The sequence below is a fragment of the Perissodus microlepis genome, chromosome 1 (genome assembly GCF_051167445.1).
Source record: "Perissodus microlepis isolate ML-2025 ecotype Zambia chromosome 1, ASM5116744v1, whole genome shotgun sequence".
NCBI lineage: Eukaryota > Metazoa > Chordata > Actinopteri > Cichliformes > Cichlidae > Perissodus > Perissodus microlepis.
In genome coordinates, this window is record NC_140461.1 from 20,758,026 (window position 1) to 20,776,806 (window position 18,781).

An 18,781-nucleotide genomic window follows, 5' to 3' on the forward strand; every position below is an offset into this window, starting at 1 on the left:
GAAACTGTGTGTAAATGCATCAACAATACGAAAACATCCAAATCAACTCAAATTTATAACTAAACATGCAGCTCACACAACAGTATTCAGACAGCTGCACATATATTTGTTTTTCAGACACTTTCTTGTCCTCTGTATATTTAATCTGAATTGCGCCACAACTCAGATGTGTGTGTGAGCTTGGACTTTAGGTGTTGAGACCAAAGTGTACTGCCACACAGGAAGTCAAACTAAATGAGCAGTTATGTGTCATTCCAGGATTATTAATGACAAGCAAGGGCAAATGCCGGTGGAGAAAATAAGGACATTATGACCAAAAGCATCCCGTGTTATTTGTCAAACATGGTGCTGTTATTGTTATAACTTGGACAAATAGGGGAGCTGGCAGACATGCACCTACTGATGATTTTTAATTAAGAAAGCGATAATATGAATATAGAGGTACACAGGAGTATTCTGTTGAGCCAAACTCAGCTAGACAAACAACAAAGCTTTTCAGGCTAAAACGGTGGAACATCCCCAGTGGGTCCAATCAACTGCAAAGATTTCGATCAAACTGGGTGCCTTCAACTTGCTGAAGATCTGAAAAAGACAGAGGGACTCCATGACAAGCTAGAGCTGACAACGGCTGGTCTGAACATCACCCCTGAGCATACGCAGTGCTGGGCGATGTCTGTGGGATACAGACGGGTACTGACTAATGACACAGACATAAAGTCCACACCAGAACATCGATGGTGTAGTAGCTTATCCAGTACATCATTCTTCAGAATTCACAGCTTATTGCCCGTAAAAAGAAGACCCATTAGCTAACCACTGTGTGCAAATTTTAACCAAAATCTGACATAGAAGGAGCATGGACTCTTTTGAAAATGGAAAAGTGCCCATAAAAAACAACAAATGCGACCCTGACCTTGTGCAGATTTCAGGTGATGACCCACTGGGTGTAAGTTTGAGTAAATTCTGACAAATACTGTAGGATGAGTAACAATTCTTATAAACTGCAGACAGATGGACAGCAGGACAACTCATCAAGGCATAAGCTGATTGGTGCCTTGACCAGATGAGCTAAAAATGAAATTGCATTTTTCTTTACTTCGTGGTAATTGCCTAGCAACTTTTAAAGCTCTGAACTTGGAGCAACATGTAACGAAAGGATATGTGTTTTACACAAATACTCGCCCAAACCTACTAATTAAAGCCTTTAATAGAGCCTAAATGTGCTTAAATACAGAACCTACAAATAAAAAAAATGTCAAAATACTTCTGACAACAGTGACTTCAAGAGCTAAACTGGTAAAATTTGAAGTAAACATAAAGCCAGAAATTGTTGAAAAATATTCATAAGTCAGTGTAGCTGATCATTGGCTAATAATCAGTCCTGCTTTTTTTCAAATTTACAATCTTAAACCCAACAGACTGAAAGACTGAGACAAAAATACCCCCACCCCTTCTACCCCACAATAAAGCAGCTCTCTCACTATTAGAGTATAATATCACAGGATCTAATTAGAATACTGTGTTCCTCCTTGTGCTTTGTTTACTGTCATGTGAGTCATTAATGTTCAGTTTGTACTCGGTTGATGATGCTCTTTGTTTTATTTTTAGTTTGTGCTGCGCACTGCGGACAATTAAGTTCCCAATAATATAATTTATTAAAGGCATACAAAACAAAGCTATAATAAAAATGCAACGATTGCAAGGTTTCGATTAACACGGTCCTAACAGGGTTCCCAGTGGTGAAGCGATGCCCTGCTAGAGTCGGCAGGAGCACACGAGCTGAACCATCTGCACTGAGCTGCAAATGTGGTAAACCTGCACATAGACTTAGTGGGTGGAAAAAAAATCTATTTTGATAAATCCTCCTTAGTCACTACAAAATTACAAGACAAATCTGTTGAACAACATAATTATATATCATATGACAGTTGGGAGTCTGATCTCCTGTCTTACACGTACCATACCTTTGTACCTGAGCCTACACTGCCATCTGCTGCTTTATGATTTAAAAACACACCAGAGGCCCTGCAGAGTGGGTGGGGTGATAGGTCATGTGTTGCATTCAAGTTCTATTGTAAAAACCTAACCTTCAAATTATTTATATATTAAATTCTTAAAGGACTAGCACCTCCTTTATTTACTACATTCGTATTTCGGAAAAACGACTTGGATCAGGAATGAGATGAGACGTTTGTTTTCAAATGAAGAAAATATCCTTTAGCCAGCTTCCCAGTTCTGGAGCATCCTTCCCTTGACTCATTGCCCAATGACCTCCCCTGTACCCTTAATCTAGAGGTTTTACACATCAGGATATATCAGTGAAGATGTGGTTTGACGGTCATTAGAACAGGTTCAGGGTCTTTTTTTAGGGTAGCCCTGAAAGTAAGCTGTACACACAGAGATCACCCTCCCTGAGTTCTGATGTATCATATTGGCCTGGAATGAGGCCTAAAGTGTAACAAAAACCACTCAGATCAGAAAAGAGAAACAAGGGTTACTGCTAGTAGATGTCCGAGGGTAAAAGAGGTTTTGTATGCTCCTCAAAAGGAATGAGTGGTTTCATTTACTTCAGTTTAAAATACAAATTTGTTTATCAAATGGCAAGAAATAACAGCTGTGCTTACCTGCAGAGTCACCCCTAAACACACAATTTTAAACCAAGAAAAACCCTGCAATGTAAATGTTCCCCCTTTGCTTTTACTATTTTTGCATTAAAAATAATGCTTGTACAATATTCTTGTTCAACAGTATCTACTATTTGCTGTTTGTATCATAAGTGTGTTTTTCTTTGCTCTGTTCTCTTGAGCTTTTTATCCTTGTTTCGCTTGGTTTCTCCAGTAATGGCTCTAAATGTTGTTCTTTTAAGTTTTATTGCTTTTAATGGCTGATTTAACATCTGGAACATTCAAAGTAATGTTGATAAATGATGTGAGTTGTCTCGGGAAAAAAGACCAAACAAATAAACTAATGTTTGTAAGTTTTGCATTTAAAGCTTTCATTAGGAAATAATTATTCAATATTGTAATAAATTGCATTTGGCGCTTTGCATATCAGGGGTGTAACCTCTTGTTGTGGTGTGGTTTTATTTCTTTGTTTTTATTCAACTCTTTACTTTTAATGGAATAAGGCACAGTTATTGAAAAATAGAGGGCAGTCAAGTGAAGTAAACATACCGATTCAGTGTCATTTGCCGCAGTGTAACACCATGACATGAATTTACTAGATCAATATCGATGATCAAGCGTGGCGCACCTGCAAAACACTTGTAAGCTTATGCTTGCTTCTCTCAGTCTGCCACTCTTACCAAATATGGGATACAAAAACATGGCTGGAAACACAAACTGAAACCATGATTCCTAAAACTGTTGGGATACTGCATAAAATGTCAATGTTAAAAAGGAATGGAATGATTTGCAAATCATTCGCAATAAAACAGAGGAAGAAATATCATGTGCTTAAAGTTAGAAAATGCACCATTTTAAGAAATAAATAAGGTCATTTTGAATTTGATGGCAACAACATGTTACAAAAAAGTTGGGATAGGATCATCCTCGCTTCTTATACCAACAGTCGACAGGAATTCTTCCATTCTTCTCTGATATCAGATTCTAGCTGCTCTGCGGTCCTGGGTTTTCTTTGTGGAGTTTTTCATTTCACAGTGCACCAAATGTATTCAGTTGGTGAAAGCTCTGGCCTGCAGGCAGCAGCTGCTCGCTTCTATTCTGAAGCCATGCTGTTGTAATAGATGCAGTATGTGGTTTAACATCGTCTTGCTGAAATATACAAGGCGTTCTCCGAACACGTTGTCTGGATGGCAGCAGAACTGACGGTAAGCTCCCAGATGTTTAAGCTGCCAGTTGCATCAGCACTACTGCATACCCACACGATTGGACATGCGAGCTTTTGAGTTAAGTGCTGATAACAGGTCGGGTCGTCCCTCCCCTTTTTAGTCTGGAGGATGTGACGTCTGTGTTTTCCAAAACGAATTTAAAAATTTGACCCATCTGACCACAGGACAGTTTTCCACTTTGTGTCAGCCCATTTTAAATGAGCTTTGGCCCAGAGAAGATGGATCACGTTCGGCTTCTTTTTTCATGTTAAAGCTTTCACTTCCGTTTGTGGATGGCACGGTAAACTGTGTTCACAGACGATGATTTCCCGAGCCCGTGCAGTAATTTCCATGCCAGAATTATTCCTGTTTGTAATCCAGTGCTGCCTGAGGGGCCAAAAATCACAAGGACAGAGATTTCTCCAGATTCTCTGAATATTTTGATGATGATATGTAGGCCTAATATAAGTGATGAGATTAAATCTTCACATTGAGAAACATTATTCTAAATTGTCATAATTTGTAGACACAGGTTTTTGAAGATTGATGAACCTCTGCTCATCTTTACTCCTGAGAAATTCTCTAAGATGCTGCTTTCACACCCAATCATGTTACTGACTTGTTGCCAGTGAACATAACTGGTTGTAAAATGTTCCCCCTGTAGTTACATTTCCAGCCTTTCATTTTCTCCCTTTCCCAACTTTTTCAAGATGCTATTAAATTATTTTAAAAATTGAATATTTGTCACGAAATACTAAAATGTCTCACTTTAAACATTTGATATGTTTTCTATGTTCTGCTGTGAAATCATTCTGATTTGACTTCTTGGGAATTGGAACTGTAGTTTCCTGATATTCCTCAATTAGAAAAGCACTGACTGGACTCTCACTATACCACCAACAATAAGCAATGACATACTGTTTTCTTACCTTAAATCAGGTATTTTTTTTGTTATTAGTTTAGTAGGATGCAGATCCGAAACCAGTCTGTCAGTTTATGAGATCTGGGCCTATGTTTGAATGCTGTAGGTGAAGATACTCATATATAGTCAACAATAACAACAACAATAACAATATTAATATTAATGAGAATAATAATAATAATAATAGGGGGGTTGTATTCAGTCTCTGGAGAATTTCAACCCATCTGCTGCTCACTTTTTCAAACAGCACTTGAATGCAGCTGCTCTAATCTGGTCTAATCTGGGCAGCAGCATCACCAGATGAGCAATAACATCTGTGGATACCAGCTTTCCCGTTCAAGTGAAATTAACGCGTTGCTGTCATTTTCTGGAAGAAAATGTCGATAACAACTTGCCAGAAGGTTACTCTTATATCATGCTCTGTTCTCTGTGTTTCTCTCTTTCTGCCCAGGATGCTTTTGCCCAGAGCGAAACAGGAGATGGGGCAGCCTGAGGGTAAGACGGCTTATCAGATCATCATCCATCCCCATCCTGCACCATCTCCAGTGTTTTTTGTGTCAGTGCTGCTGTTGTTAATGCCAGCTGTTACTCAGTACAGACCATGCCAAGCACAGAGGCCCTATCCTTCATAGTCCACACAAGTTAGCTGAAATCTTACACTGTACAGCGAGTTTAAAAAAAAAACTGCATTCACCATATTTTGAAGAACAAATAATTTGGTTGTTAAAACGCATTTGAATCAGTTTGACCATTTATCTAAATCTGAAACAAGTGATGTGTTTTTGTACGTTTCCCATCATGTTAAGCATGAGCTGCTGTGTTTACAGACACAGGTGTGCATTGACTCTAACAGACAGCGCCTTTTCAAAACTTCTCATTGAAGCAGTTAAAAAACATTCACAAGAAACACAGTATGTGACTTATTTGTTATTTGACTTTAGCCTGATATCAGTTTCACACAGTCACGAGCAAACACCCAGAGGTGCTGTCAAAACGGATCAGTCCTCACAGCAGGGGCATCTTATCAGATATAAACTGGGAGTGATTTCACACTAGACCATAAACAACTGGAATTTTCAAATCTAATAAGAGGAAAATTGGTGACCTTATACGAAATGTGAACATACTACAGTCAAAAATAGAAAGCTACTGTGGATTGCACGTTATTCTTAGATATTATTTATATGAGGAATGAGCCATTTAGAGAACAAGGGATGTGGTTAGTGATTTGGTTTTAGACATTAGGGCACAGTTTGCTTTGCTTTTCTTACACATTTTCACAGCCTAATAACTACAACTTGCTTAAGGTTCACTGACTGTCTTCAGCTAAAAGCAGCAATGGGTGGTTACAAAATTTACCCAAACAGTAACCAATGCTGGCCAACAAACAACCCAAGGAGACTAAATATTTCAAAATGTTCCCAGGCAGATATTGACATGGCAGTTTTCCAGACTACTCTCTGTGCTGTGTTTCGCCTAACTGCTGTAACTGAGCCAATTTATGCCTGCTAGCAACCACTGACTGTATAAAACAGTACAGTCAGTGCTAGCACACGAATATAAAGCTGCAAACTTTCCACACAGTTTCTTACCTTATTAATCCAAACAGAGACCCTCTCGCTTCTTTACAGCCACATTTAAATGTGCCCAGTGTTAGGGGACGCAAACATTTAGCTGTTTGCTAGTTTTTCAGTGTGTTGTGGCCAGTTTTCACCTCTGACAGGTGAGACCAGAGCATGCTAACATCCTCATTCTCTTGGAACCAGATGTGCGTGTGCGCGCGCGCGCACGTACCTTCTCACTTTGCAATTTTTTTTCCGCAGGCCGATTTTACAAGCGTCCCAGTCACATCTTCCACTTGTAGTGCTAGTTAACTCCCAGATGGGAGCAGCAGCGAGCTTGATTTGACATAAATGCTGAAACATGTTGAGCATAAGCATCAGCAGGTCTGTGTTCCTGCACAGAGGAGTGTCAACATTCTCGAAACAGGCTTCTGAAAAAGCAATAACTATAAATAAAAACAAATCCAAATGTAGGCATTTCATTTTACCCAGAGCTTTGCTGACTGCTTTGACCTTCTTATGTTTTTGACATTGTTCTCAAATATTAATCTGATCCCCATGAATCTCTTCACTTTATTTGTTACAAATTGGATCTCTTTTATGAATAATGGTTAATATAGAGGAAAAAGTGTTCCCAACTGGGCTGGACCATCCAGTGGGCATCATAGGAATGTGTCCATGGGTCCATGCACAGTTAGGGGCCAATCTAAGAGGCATTAGACATTATCTAAATTATAAAACACTGAAATGTTCTGGCTGCTTCATCTGATTACTAAAGAAAAAAAGAACGAAGCCTAACTATGAAAAAAAAAGACAAATTTTATGGATAAATGTTATCAAATTAATCCAGAGAATGATAGCATTTAAATAATCGTTAAGTAAAATCTAATTAAAGATACTAAAAGTTTAATGGCTGAGGATACATTCCCCGTGATATGTTTTGGGGGGAAATTTGCTTTATTGATTCTTATTAATTGAATGAAAGACTATTTTTGCAGTTGGACCTGGGTTCTACCCTCCCGCCATGCACAAGCTATCAGTGCCAGAAGACCCAGAACAGTGGGACGTGGACCCTTCGTTTTCAATGACACACAGTTTGGAGGCAATGGCAAAAGTAAAAGGCATCAGACGAGGCAAAAAGTACAACCTGATGACTCAAGTGATACCCTTATATGGCTTTGGGATCCTTCTTTACATCCTTTACATTATACATAAGGTAATTTTAATTTCTAGAGCTTCTATATACTATTTGTTATTAACTTCATGCAGAGCTATAGTATGGTAAATGTAACTGTATACTCAATTGATCTAATTATAATCATGTTTATGTTCACAGCTGACATGTAGGGGGAAGGCTAATAAACCAGGGAAGAACTCTGCAGTAACCGTGGGAACCAGGAAGAACACAATAAGTAAGAGAACTACGAGAAATGTAAAATCATTTTCTTCTCGTGTAACTTCGAACACTTTTTTCTGATACCTTTAACAAGCTGACATTAATACAATTTACCACACCAAAGGTAAAAAAGATGCTATGGTGAAAGGAATTTAAGCTATAGGCCATTTTAAGATTGAGAGGGGGTACGTTTTTTGACGTGTCCAAGTGTGCATTGTGTTTAGTGCATTATATTTTAACATCAAAACAATGTTGTCCCGTGTAAATTGTGTAGTCACTGCTAATGAGCTTGCCAGGCTGCAGGAGAGACTTCTCCAAACTGAAGAGATGATGGAGAGGATTGTGTCCAGGAGGAACAATAGTTCTGGGAGGTGAGACTTATTTATTCATTTATTTTTATCTGCTTGTGTTTTACTTCCAGTAGCACCACAACAACAAAGAAACTGTGATGAATTAACTAAGTAAAGACAAATAAAGAAGAAGTAGTCATAAAATACATTTGTCCTTTTTGGACAAAATAATTAAAAGCAGAAAATAAAAGCACAAATCTGTATGCACTGTAGGGATGTGGAACTGAATGTAATAAGAATGTAACTTTTAAAAAACCTGTTCATTAATCGGGTATAGAGCGATATACACAGGCAGGGTTACTTTACTTCACTCTGTGCTGCTCTCTAGTGGTAGACGAAGGAGGAGTAAAACCACCACGTCGAAAAAGGAGGAGAAATTACTCAGGCAGCTGAGACAGATCACACAGCTTATTCAAGAGAGCCAATTGGAGGGAGCCTCCCCAGAGATGGAGGCCGAGGAGGTCCCATACGGTGCAGACTGGGAAGGTGCATCTGAAATGTCGAACTGCTCCCATTTTTTTTGCACAGTTTGCATTTGCTCAATTTGTTACAGCCGTGAAATGAAGTGCATTTTAAATTTGAGATCAAATCTAATCTCTATCAAATCCTCACAATACAAATCTGATGAAGTCTCTTTGAACACCAATGCAGGTTACCCAGAGGAGACCTACCCAGAGTATGATGAACCCTGCCTCAGACGTGGGTTTAAGACGGTTAAACTAGAGGAACCCCCCACACAGCCCACCGCTGAGGCCCTAGCAGAGAGGATGGAGCAAGAGGAGGAAGAGGTTATGGCAAGGAAACTTTCCATAGTGCGAGAGGAAGAGGAAGAGGAAGAAGATGAGGAGGAGGAGGACACAGAAGCACAAGATGATGAGGATGAAGAGGAAGAGGAAGAAGAGGAGGGAATAGAAGAAGCTATGGGAGTAGAGGAAGACATAGATGAGGAAGAGGATGATGAGGAGGAGGAGGAGGCAGAGAAAAGGCAGTTGCTCCGTCCTCCATCATCCCAGCCGGGTCCTGAAAGAACGACAACAAGAATTGGTTTGGAGGTGAAGAAAGAGCTGCAGTGTAACAATAGCGGGAAGAAGCAAATCAGCTTCAGCGAACACAAGGATGTCTTCCACTACCCTAAAGAGGACACTTACGAGGATGGGGAAGAGGACAAGGAAGATCAGATGGAGGAGGAGGACGAGGACACAAAAGTGGAAGAAGAGGAGGAAGCTGATGAAGATGACCCAGTGATGGAGGCAGAGAGCCTGCAGTTCAGCTGTGATGGCAGTTCAAACCCAGAGGAGGAAGCAGAGGAGGATATAGAAGGCAATATTTTAATGTCAGCAAATGTGGAGGGAGAGGGTCGAATCTATGCAGACACACCCAAGGAAGTCGGGGTGAGCGGCCTGAGGATGCGGAACAGGAGGGAGACATAAGGACTTTTCCTGCTTCTGAAATGCGTTTGAAAACAGACAGTGAACTCAGACTTGTGTAACTTGTGTTACTATTACTTCCTTATATGTTTAAAATCCAATATGTCTAAAAATATGTCTAAAATCCAAACTAAACAGAGGCATGCAGTTATGTTCTTAAGTGATACTTTTGTACAAATAAATGTTTCCTTTTACCACAAGCACCTCAGATGACTGCAATGCATTTTGTTTTCTATTTACATTCACATTTCCAGAACAATTACACCCCTATGAAAGATTTAAAGGGGATAATAGTACTTTTTCATTCCGAATTTCACGGTTTCTTCTTTTAAAACCTATTCAGTACATTTGCAATATGATAAACGCTACACTCAATGTGTTAACCTGTTATAATTTTAAAAGCCGTCCACATCCATGGTGTTCACCCTCACAGCTGTTTTCACTTCTTTGCCTGATTAAACCACTTTTTAGGTCAGCGGAGATCTGTATAACAGTGCTCACCCAAATGTTCAGTCAGTCTGGTTAATTTAATCATCTGCGTGGGTGTGAAAAGCCTTTAATTTAAAGAACTGAAGGGCAAGTCTCCAGACACTGAGGTTAAATCTTGATCTTGGCACCTGAAACATTTTGTTTCACACAGTGTGAAGCTTTCTATCTAAGTGTGTGTTTAGTTTCCACTGCATGTTTCCAGAATGAGAGTGTGCTTAATGACAAACATGGAGACGCACAGATGACAATGGGTCCAAGTATCATCCTGATACTAACAGCAGTCAGGGTGTCGTTACCTAGTCTGTAGAGGTCTGTCCATCCCTCCATGGATATGCCTCCCCAGACCATCACTGACGCACCACCAAACCAGTCATGCTGAATGACGCTACAGACATAATTACAGACAGGGCCAGGTTCGAAAAGGGGCAGCCAGCTGCCGTGACCTGTTGGTGATGAGGGGAAAAAGAGAGCAAAGCACACAAAGATTGAGTACATGATACAAGATTCAGTCATTTTACGATGTTTTATTTGTATTGACTGCACCTGTTTATGCATATTTGGGTCACTCTACTTTTCAGTTCCATCAGTAAAAATGCTAAATTTGGGGATTTTTTCTTAAAACAACTTTGTTAACATAAACTTCAAAAGACAATGTAGCAGGAAATCTCAGCAAGTATTTGGGGTTTTTAATGTTTTTACTAATGTTTTTAATGATTTACAATGAAATATTTGGTGTGTACTCAGAGGTTTTCTGGTTAGAGCATCTAATCCAGGTTGATTAGAATAAAAGTTGGTCCAATAAAGCAAGATCATTAGAAGAAACTCAACATGATTTATTGATATACACAATTCAATTATGGTATTTGCCAATTAGACTCTGATGGCCCTTTACAGCAAATTTAATGAAAGATGAGCAGAGCGACTTAAGGTATGCCGAAGACAGCAAGCAGAAAGATGATTGGACGACAACATTTTACGGTACGGGAAGGTGGAAGTGATGTAATGAATAGCAGTCAAACACCTGAGGAAGCAGACAGATGAGTGAATGCAGATATTCCTTCTTGAACTTACGCCTGAGCTTTATCACACACCTGGATTTGTAACCAGAAAAGTAAAGTACTGTAACAGTGTTTATTTCTTTTTTGTAATAAAGACACATGACCATATTCTATGATCAGTGTACTAACTTCTGAAACTTCTGGATTCTTGAGGAAACAGAAAGCATATTTTGGAGTATTTTTATGTAATTTTATTTCTTTTTTTCATGAACAAAGGACTGTGTACCACCAAAGTAAATTGTACACCATTTACTGTACATTACAATGACAGCACTAAAAACAAAGTGACAGAACCTCTGGCTCTTGGACACATGTATGAAAAGCAGACTTTACAGCAAGAGTATCAACAGTTTTAAAATAGAAATTTGAAATAGTTAGAACACAGTTGAGTACAAGAATAGCACATTTGATAAAGATTTGCTCAGAACCCACAGTAACAATAGTGGAGATTATTTGTCACCTCCATTCAGCATTTTTTTTTTTTAATGGTCGTAAAATACAAAATACCGTCATATATTTGAGAAAGGATACTGCCCCATAAGGAGCAAGAGGAATAATAGTTTGAGTAAAAATATGAACAGCAATAAACTACGTGATGTAGAAACTTACTGCCAGTCAGATGAGGAATGTATCATACTCCATCTCAGTGAAGCACAGAGCTAATTTAATACATAAAGCAAAAGATGGAAGATGCATCGAAGCTATGGTAGTTTCACATTGTACAAGTATGTCTGTTGGCAGTAAGTCAATTTCTGTTCGGTACATTTTCCAAGCAGAGATCAGAAGATACCAGCACAACCTTAGTGTCACGGCTGGGCAGCTGGTGTGTTTAAGGTATGGACCCAAAAAGCGGACGTGAGAGAACTGAACTAAAGTTAAACAAAAGGCGAGCTTTCATTTGGGCTGACACAAGAATCAAAAGCGAGAGGAGGACTACAGAAACATACATAAAGAAAAAAACTTAACTCGACAGCTAAGACTATAACTTTGACTAAGACTGACATGGGGGAAGATAGGCAGACGACCTGACAACGAACAGTAAGAGACAAAAGACTTAAATGTGCACATGAGGTGATGAGGGGAAGTGGAGACACGTGAGGAAACAGCTGACTAGAATGAACATAATGATGCCACAGGAAAATGTAAACCTAAATACAACGGGCATGGAAACGAGACTTTCAAAATAAACAGAAAACATGACGAGACGCAGACATGACAACGTGAAGGACTAAAACAAAGGTGCCAAAACACAAGGGGAATCTACTAAACAATGAACAATAACAGCAACCTAGCATAATAGAAATTAACTAGATAAGCTTAACTAGAACATAAATGAATAACAAAATACAGTGAAACTAAAAACACTGAGCCAGGACCGTGACACTTAGGCCTGAGTACCTCAGATATCTGCTATATATCTGCTGCCTGATTTACAGTATTATGTAAATAAATAGCCATCTATTTAGTGCAACATGTTCTGGACCCTAAATATAATTTTAAGTTAAAATCTTAAGATGCACACTTATTATTATCTTCTGAATGTTGTGCAACCCCAGGCATTGTTTTTCAGTCGAAATGAACTTTCATTAAAGAAAAAAAAATTCTAAGTAGCTACAGAGAAATCCTCTCGGTGTATGTGAGGAAAGCAAAAAACGCAAAGACCAATTCAAGCTCAGCTCCTTTTACAGCCAAGGTGTAACACTGGAATTAGTCTTCAAAGGCACAATAAAGTATGTACAGCTATAGCTCATCCACCACAGACTTCAAAGTAAAGTGCACCATCATCCTACACATTCACGTATATGACACTGTGACACAACATTGTATATGATACACAGCACTGTGTAACATGCCTTTCCCCTTTTCATACCTCTAATTTTTTTTTGTTTTTACTGTGGATACAAGTGATCTTCCTATCATGACATTTAATGTTCTTGCAGTTCCATGGAGCGATTACAGCAGAATTTGTTGCAAATGACAGCAGAGAACATAAAATGTGCAGGTAATAAATATGTCAATAAAATAAATACATTGTGACATGCATGTTATTATTAATTCAGTAAGTATATAAGCAGTATCCATGCTCGAGGAAGCGTGTGACTTTGTGTTGGTAGACTACATAAACCCAGTCAACTTTTTTTTTTAAACTTACTGATGTATAACGGTTAGTTATAGTTCACAGATAAAGAAATGTTAAATTACTAGAACTACTACATAAAGAAACATATTTATAATGCCAGTGCAGTACAAAATGACTATAGTTATCAAAACAAATGAATCTGATTTGGAAAGTGGATTACTCTTTGTGCTTGTTTTCTTCCACTGACAAACACCATCCTGAGGTCCCACCCCACCCCCACACACATACGTACACATAATTTAAGTCCCATAAAGCATTTCAGGATATGTGGGACTTCCAAGGTAACGGGTGATCTCAAATCAGCCCCAGTGATACATAAGCAGCCCTTGTTGAGACAACAGGAGGAGTTGTTATCCACTGAACTTCAGGCTGGAGTCTATTCACAAGCTAACTTGCTGTCAAAGCTGGAGAGGGCAATAGCAAAGGCTTGCAGGGCACACATTGGGTAGTTATAGTCCATGGTGAACACATCTTCTGCCACACGGCCAAACTGCATCACAATATAGTCAGCTGCAGAGGGACAAACAAGTGGGAAACAGATTATGTCTAAGCTGATTTGAAACATTTCCCCTTTTTACTGTTTCTTCACAAAACTCATAAGTACCTATTTCTTTATGGCAATATTAATACGCATAACTGACTAAATAAACTGTATGATGTAAAGTATAGTCCAAAATAATCTGCCCCTCAGCAACAGTTCCACTAACTTTCTGTAGTTTCTCTTTGGCTGCTTTTTCACTCATTTTCAATCGAGTTTTTGTTTCTTTCTTTGGAACTATGAAAAAAGCCAAATATGACACAGTTTGATGGGCAAAAAATTGTATTTTATGCCAGCAAGTGAAGCAGTGTGGGATCGTCTCAACAGAGAACAGAACAAAAGGCATCCAACATTCAAAGAATAGCTTTGAGAGTCCTTCAAGAAACCTGGAAAACTATTCCTGAACACTCCTGAAAGAAATTACAAGGAAGCTTACCAAAGAGACTTCTGGTTGTGTTAAAGAACACAGGTGGTCATAAGAAATATCCAAATATTAATTTTCAAACTTGTTCAAATGATAAAGACTCTACTTTTGCTTATATCTTGTTTTTCCATGCAAATTTGCACATTTTTTAGTCAATAACTGCACACATTTTCCATTTTTACTTGCAAGATGTAAAAAATGAGGGGAGTTTTTCACCATTAGTGTACAGAGCCAAAAACATGAAGAAATGCTATATTTGTTATATTTATAAAGTTATTTTCTAAATCTGTCTGAGAAGTACCTATATGTAAAATAATACTGTCTAATGTAATAGCATCCACAGTATCAGGTTATGTGGCTGTCTCAAAGAGTCACTGGGTAAAACAAGATTATAAAACAGAAACAGACCTTAGTCTTTAGCCTTTGTTAAGTATTTAGAAATGTTATGTGCGGACGAAAGCTTACGGTCATTGTCGTGAATAATTTGGAAATTCTTAACGGAAGCCTGAGTGACTCTGCCGTGGAAGTTGAGCACGTAGGACTGTGTGTCATCGTTCCACACAGGCGTCTTGTTGTGAAGTTCAATCACGCTCTCTGTGTTCTTGTTCTGCCACCTGGCCAGCAGTGACTCATGATCCTGTAATGAAGAAGAATAGAAAAGCCTTGGACATGGACACCATATGTATCGGATCGATTAAATAAGTATTAGAAGAGGCTGAACTGGTCAGAGCAGCTGCGACTACTGAGAAATTGGACAACACATACATTTCGTGGCCGAATAGAAACTCTCTCGTGGTCCATGTTCATTCCGGGAATGATGACACTCATTTTTCGAGGCCCTTTAAATCCTAAGACATTGGTTTCCTACATTTAAAAAAAAGAATTAAAAAAGATAAACAGATCACCTCTCAATGCCCTTTCTTAAACAAATGTTATCCTAAGGTGGATTACTGAATGTTATTTCTGGATGCAGTTATATAAAGCTGTACTTTTCAAAGCCTTAGCTTTAGCTAATATTTGTCGTTTTGCTCACTGCCATCGTAGGACGACCGGCTGACGTCCATGTCATTTCATTTTTGAGCTATTTTTAAACCATAACCTGGCAAACTTTTTAAAATGTATCTCATTTAGTTAACCTTTATTTAACCATGACGCTCTTTTTCAAGGGAGACATGGCCAAATCTCAATTTTAAACACTGCATCTGAATTTTTGCAGTGCGTTGTACTGTCATGTATAAGGTTGTTGTGGGAGGTTTTTCAGATCATGTAAGTACATTTCTCATGAAAACAGATGATGAGTTACTATGCTGACAGTTAAGATATTTGCTAACTATGGCTATTTTAATTTCCTGTTTATGTAGCTACTTAGAGCTTGAATCACAGCTTGTGCTGCAAATAAAGGATGCACAGTGGTTGTCTGCTGCCAGGGCTTAGACAGGGAGGACAGAGCTGCTCCATTCACAATTCTGCTGCAACTTTTTTTCCATTTCTGCCTAATGCAGTTTTAAACAGGTTACTGGAAAAATGCATTATTTTAAATCAGTAGTATTACAGCATATTTCTAACAAAATCTAAACAATAATAATAATGCTGTATCTTTTCAGCAACGTGAAAACACAAGTATAGTCAAGTATAGTCTAGCATTTTGATGAACTCACATAGCAAATGGCTGCTAGCTCTTGACGCAAGTTGCTAGCTTCGAGGCTGGTGGTGCTCTTCATAGGGTTCAGACCGTTGTCATATACAGTGAACTTAGTTCCCATGAGGTTTGATCTGCAAACAAAACATTACACATTAAGGAATGTAATGACTGTTTAAAACAAACACCGGCGGTGGGGCTCAAACTACCTGCGTAAATTAGCAGTTTTGCTATAATCTGGCATGTTTATATGTTATATTTTTCATAATACTTATGCCCACTAACATGCGCTATCCCTGCTAAATATATAAAAAACAAATAACTAGAAATAACAGGTATCCAGGTTTAATTACATAATGAAAACAGATCGCATGGTTTGACACTTGAGTTTTGAAATATGACCTGAGCTCCTTTGCAACAATTGTCACTGGTGTAAAACTTGTGTTTTTGTGCTCTCCCTGGAGTATAACTCCCTTTATCATCTCATTTAGTTTTACCTGAAACCACACCTTACAAAATGAATTATGTTGAATTCAGTAAGACTTAAGGTAGCGAATGAGATCATAAAATCGTCAAGAAGGTGTTCACAGATAAAATCACAAGTGGAGTGATTTTTCCAGAGCCTTCTACATACTGTCTGTGGATACAAACTGAAAGGGAAATAAAAGCAGAGTACAGTGTTTGCAAACCACTGCATGCTTTTGACTTCATGCCCCTCTAAATATAATTGTGTTCCACTCGAGTTCGTCCTTGTTGGCTTATGGCTCAGCAGTGATTGATAGACTGGATTTTGGCAGGTGGGTGGTTCAATCTAAATCCCGACAGACAAGGCAAGTGGCTAGTGCTCTGTCTATCAGTGAGTTCTTACATGAGGTGAACACTGGCTGAAAAGTTGACAAATTATGGCATACAACATCCTTGACTCGATTCCCAGCGAGAGCACCTTTGCTTAATTTCATACCACCTTCTCCCTCCCTACCCCACTCGATCTTTTTTTCTCATACCACATTTACTTTCATATTTTGCACTCGCTTTTCGCTTAGAAACCTTTTTCTATAAAATGAGGAATTAGAAAACATATTCTCCGCTGTGCTGTAGCGCTGATGATTGATGTATTGTGCTGTTCAATCAATCATTAATTAGTTCTTACACTTTTTAGACTGTCAGTCATTAGTTCTTGCACTGCACACCAGTAAATGGCAATAAAGACAGAATCTGCAGGAAAATTTGTTCAACTATACTCAATTCCAGCTATGAATTAACCATTTATCTAATATTGGAGAACAACATTTGCATTTCTCGGTTATACTCATCCAATGTATTTTAAACAACTTTGACTTGACACCTACCTGTGTGGTGTAGGTGGTGCCATTTAGAAATGCTTCTTAAAAGCCACATGTTTAGCCGTCTCATTTAGATATCTCATTTAGGCCAAGGACTGATGAAAGGTCACTGTTCGTTCCAATTTAGACCGCCATCATTCAAGCAGGACAGCGCAAAGCTTTGAGCGGTACATCGACCAGTGGTCCAAAGACTAAAAGGTTGCACAAGCCCATATTTGATTAAACTCTAGAGGGGCTTCCATGGAGCCTTGAAGCTGTTTCTAATGATTATGTCAATCATGTTTTGTTTTGTTTTTGTTTGTTTTCTAAAAAATACAATTAGATTAGAAATAGTAGTTCGAGCACAAAAGTTAAATAAGAAATCCAACACTTAGCATAATTACTCAGATTATGTATTCTGATCTGGAAGAAATTATTCATCAGTTAAAGTCTTGCACTTCTTTACTTGACAACATCCCCAACAAACTCTTCAAATCTGTGTCTCGTTGTTTTACAAATCATATTATCAATAACTCTCTCCAGACTGGAATTTTCCCTGTTTCTCTCAGATGTGCTGTAATCACACTGCTACTCAACAAGAACAACGTAGAGTCATTGGTAATGATTATAGAGGCATTTCTAATCTTTCATTCCTCAAAATATTTAAAAAAAATGTTTACAAACAACCGGATGAATGCCTTTCAAATCACAGCATTTATGATGAGTACCAATCAGGGTTCAGATCTAATCATAGCACAGAAGCAGCTCCTGCTAAAGTCATCAATGACCTGCAGATCAACAGTGACTCACAGAGAGTTGCAGTTTTACTTCTGCTTGATCTCACTGCTGCTTTTGACACTGTTGATCGTGACATTTTAATTTAAAGGCTGAATGACTCAGTTGGTTTACCAGGTCAAGTTCTTGATTTGCTCTCATCATACCGAAAGAGGATATAGATGTTATGTTCTTTCTTGGTACTATCATAAAGAATCATAATATTATCTTGAAATTCTTATACAGATGATACATAGTTGTACCCATTATCGTCAAAAAATATGTTCATATTTATCATCCCTTCCTCTGAAGCACAACGAGTGAGTCAGAAACCTTGGCAACATTTTGGACAGTGATCTCAGGTTTAATAAAAACATCAATAAGGTTAGTAAGAACTGCTTTTCTTATGTTAGAAAAGTTAGAAGATTCTTATCTCAAAGTGAAATTGTTCCATGCTTTCATAGAAATTAGTTTAGATTATTGTGGTGCTCCATTTGCAGGACGCTCACAAATAATCAGTAGGCCGACTCTCATCTTATTCAAAATGCAGCAACAGAGTCCTTACAGGTACGCACAAATTTGACCATGCAGTGTTGAATTACCTTTAAAAGCTTTTTATTAGTTCATAAAGCTCTTAGTAGTTTGGCCCCTTGAGTACATCTCTGACTTGCTCACTGTTTATAACCCAGTCAGATCTCTCAGGTCATCAGGTCCAGAATTTTTAAATGTTCAGATGCAAGTATGCTGAGGGAGTGTTCGGTTACTGTGGTCCTGTTCTTTGGAACAAGCTGCCTGCTTACCTGAGATCAGTTATATCTGTGCAAACATTCAGAAACAGACTCAAAACCTTTTTGTTCACACAGACCTACACTTAATAGCTGTGTGTTTTTTAAAGATTTATTTTGCTATTT

At 38.4% G+C, this 18,781-nt stretch overlaps 2 protein-coding genes across 3 annotated transcripts in view; one reads left to right on the forward strand and one right to left on the reverse strand.

Moving 5' to 3' along the window:
* Window positions 1–5,016: 5,016 nt before the first annotated feature.
* ric3a (RIC3 acetylcholine receptor chaperone a) lies at window positions 5,017–10,752 on the forward strand. The gene is made up of 6 exons (XM_084934782.1): window positions 5,017–5,246; window positions 7,312–7,529; window positions 7,650–7,725; window positions 7,984–8,080; window positions 8,388–8,545; window positions 8,711–10,752. Exons 1-6 carry the CDS (start codon window positions 5,129–5,131, stop codon window positions 9,487–9,489), a joined length of 1,446 nt encoding a protein of 481 aa, XP_084790908.1. The 5' UTR covers window positions 5,017–5,128; the 3' UTR covers window positions 9,490–10,752.
* Window positions 10,753–11,209: 457 nt separating this feature from the next.
* The window catches only part of tub (TUB bipartite transcription factor), a 59,253-nt gene continuing 51,681 nt past the window's right edge, over window positions 11,210–18,781 (reverse strand). For both annotated transcript variants that reach the window (XM_084934681.1, XM_084934689.1), the window contains exons 9-12: window positions 15,794–15,908; window positions 14,901–14,999; window positions 14,601–14,772; window positions 11,210–13,683 (exon numbers count right to left, since the gene is read on the reverse strand). In XM_084934681.1, the coding sequence (XP_084790807.1) occupies window positions 13,550–13,683; window positions 14,601–14,772; window positions 14,901–14,999; window positions 15,794–15,908 (520 nt within the window). In that variant the 3' untranslated portion in view covers window positions 11,210–13,549. The remainder of the gene's footprint in view (window positions 13,684–14,600; window positions 14,773–14,900; window positions 15,000–15,793; window positions 15,909–18,781) is intronic.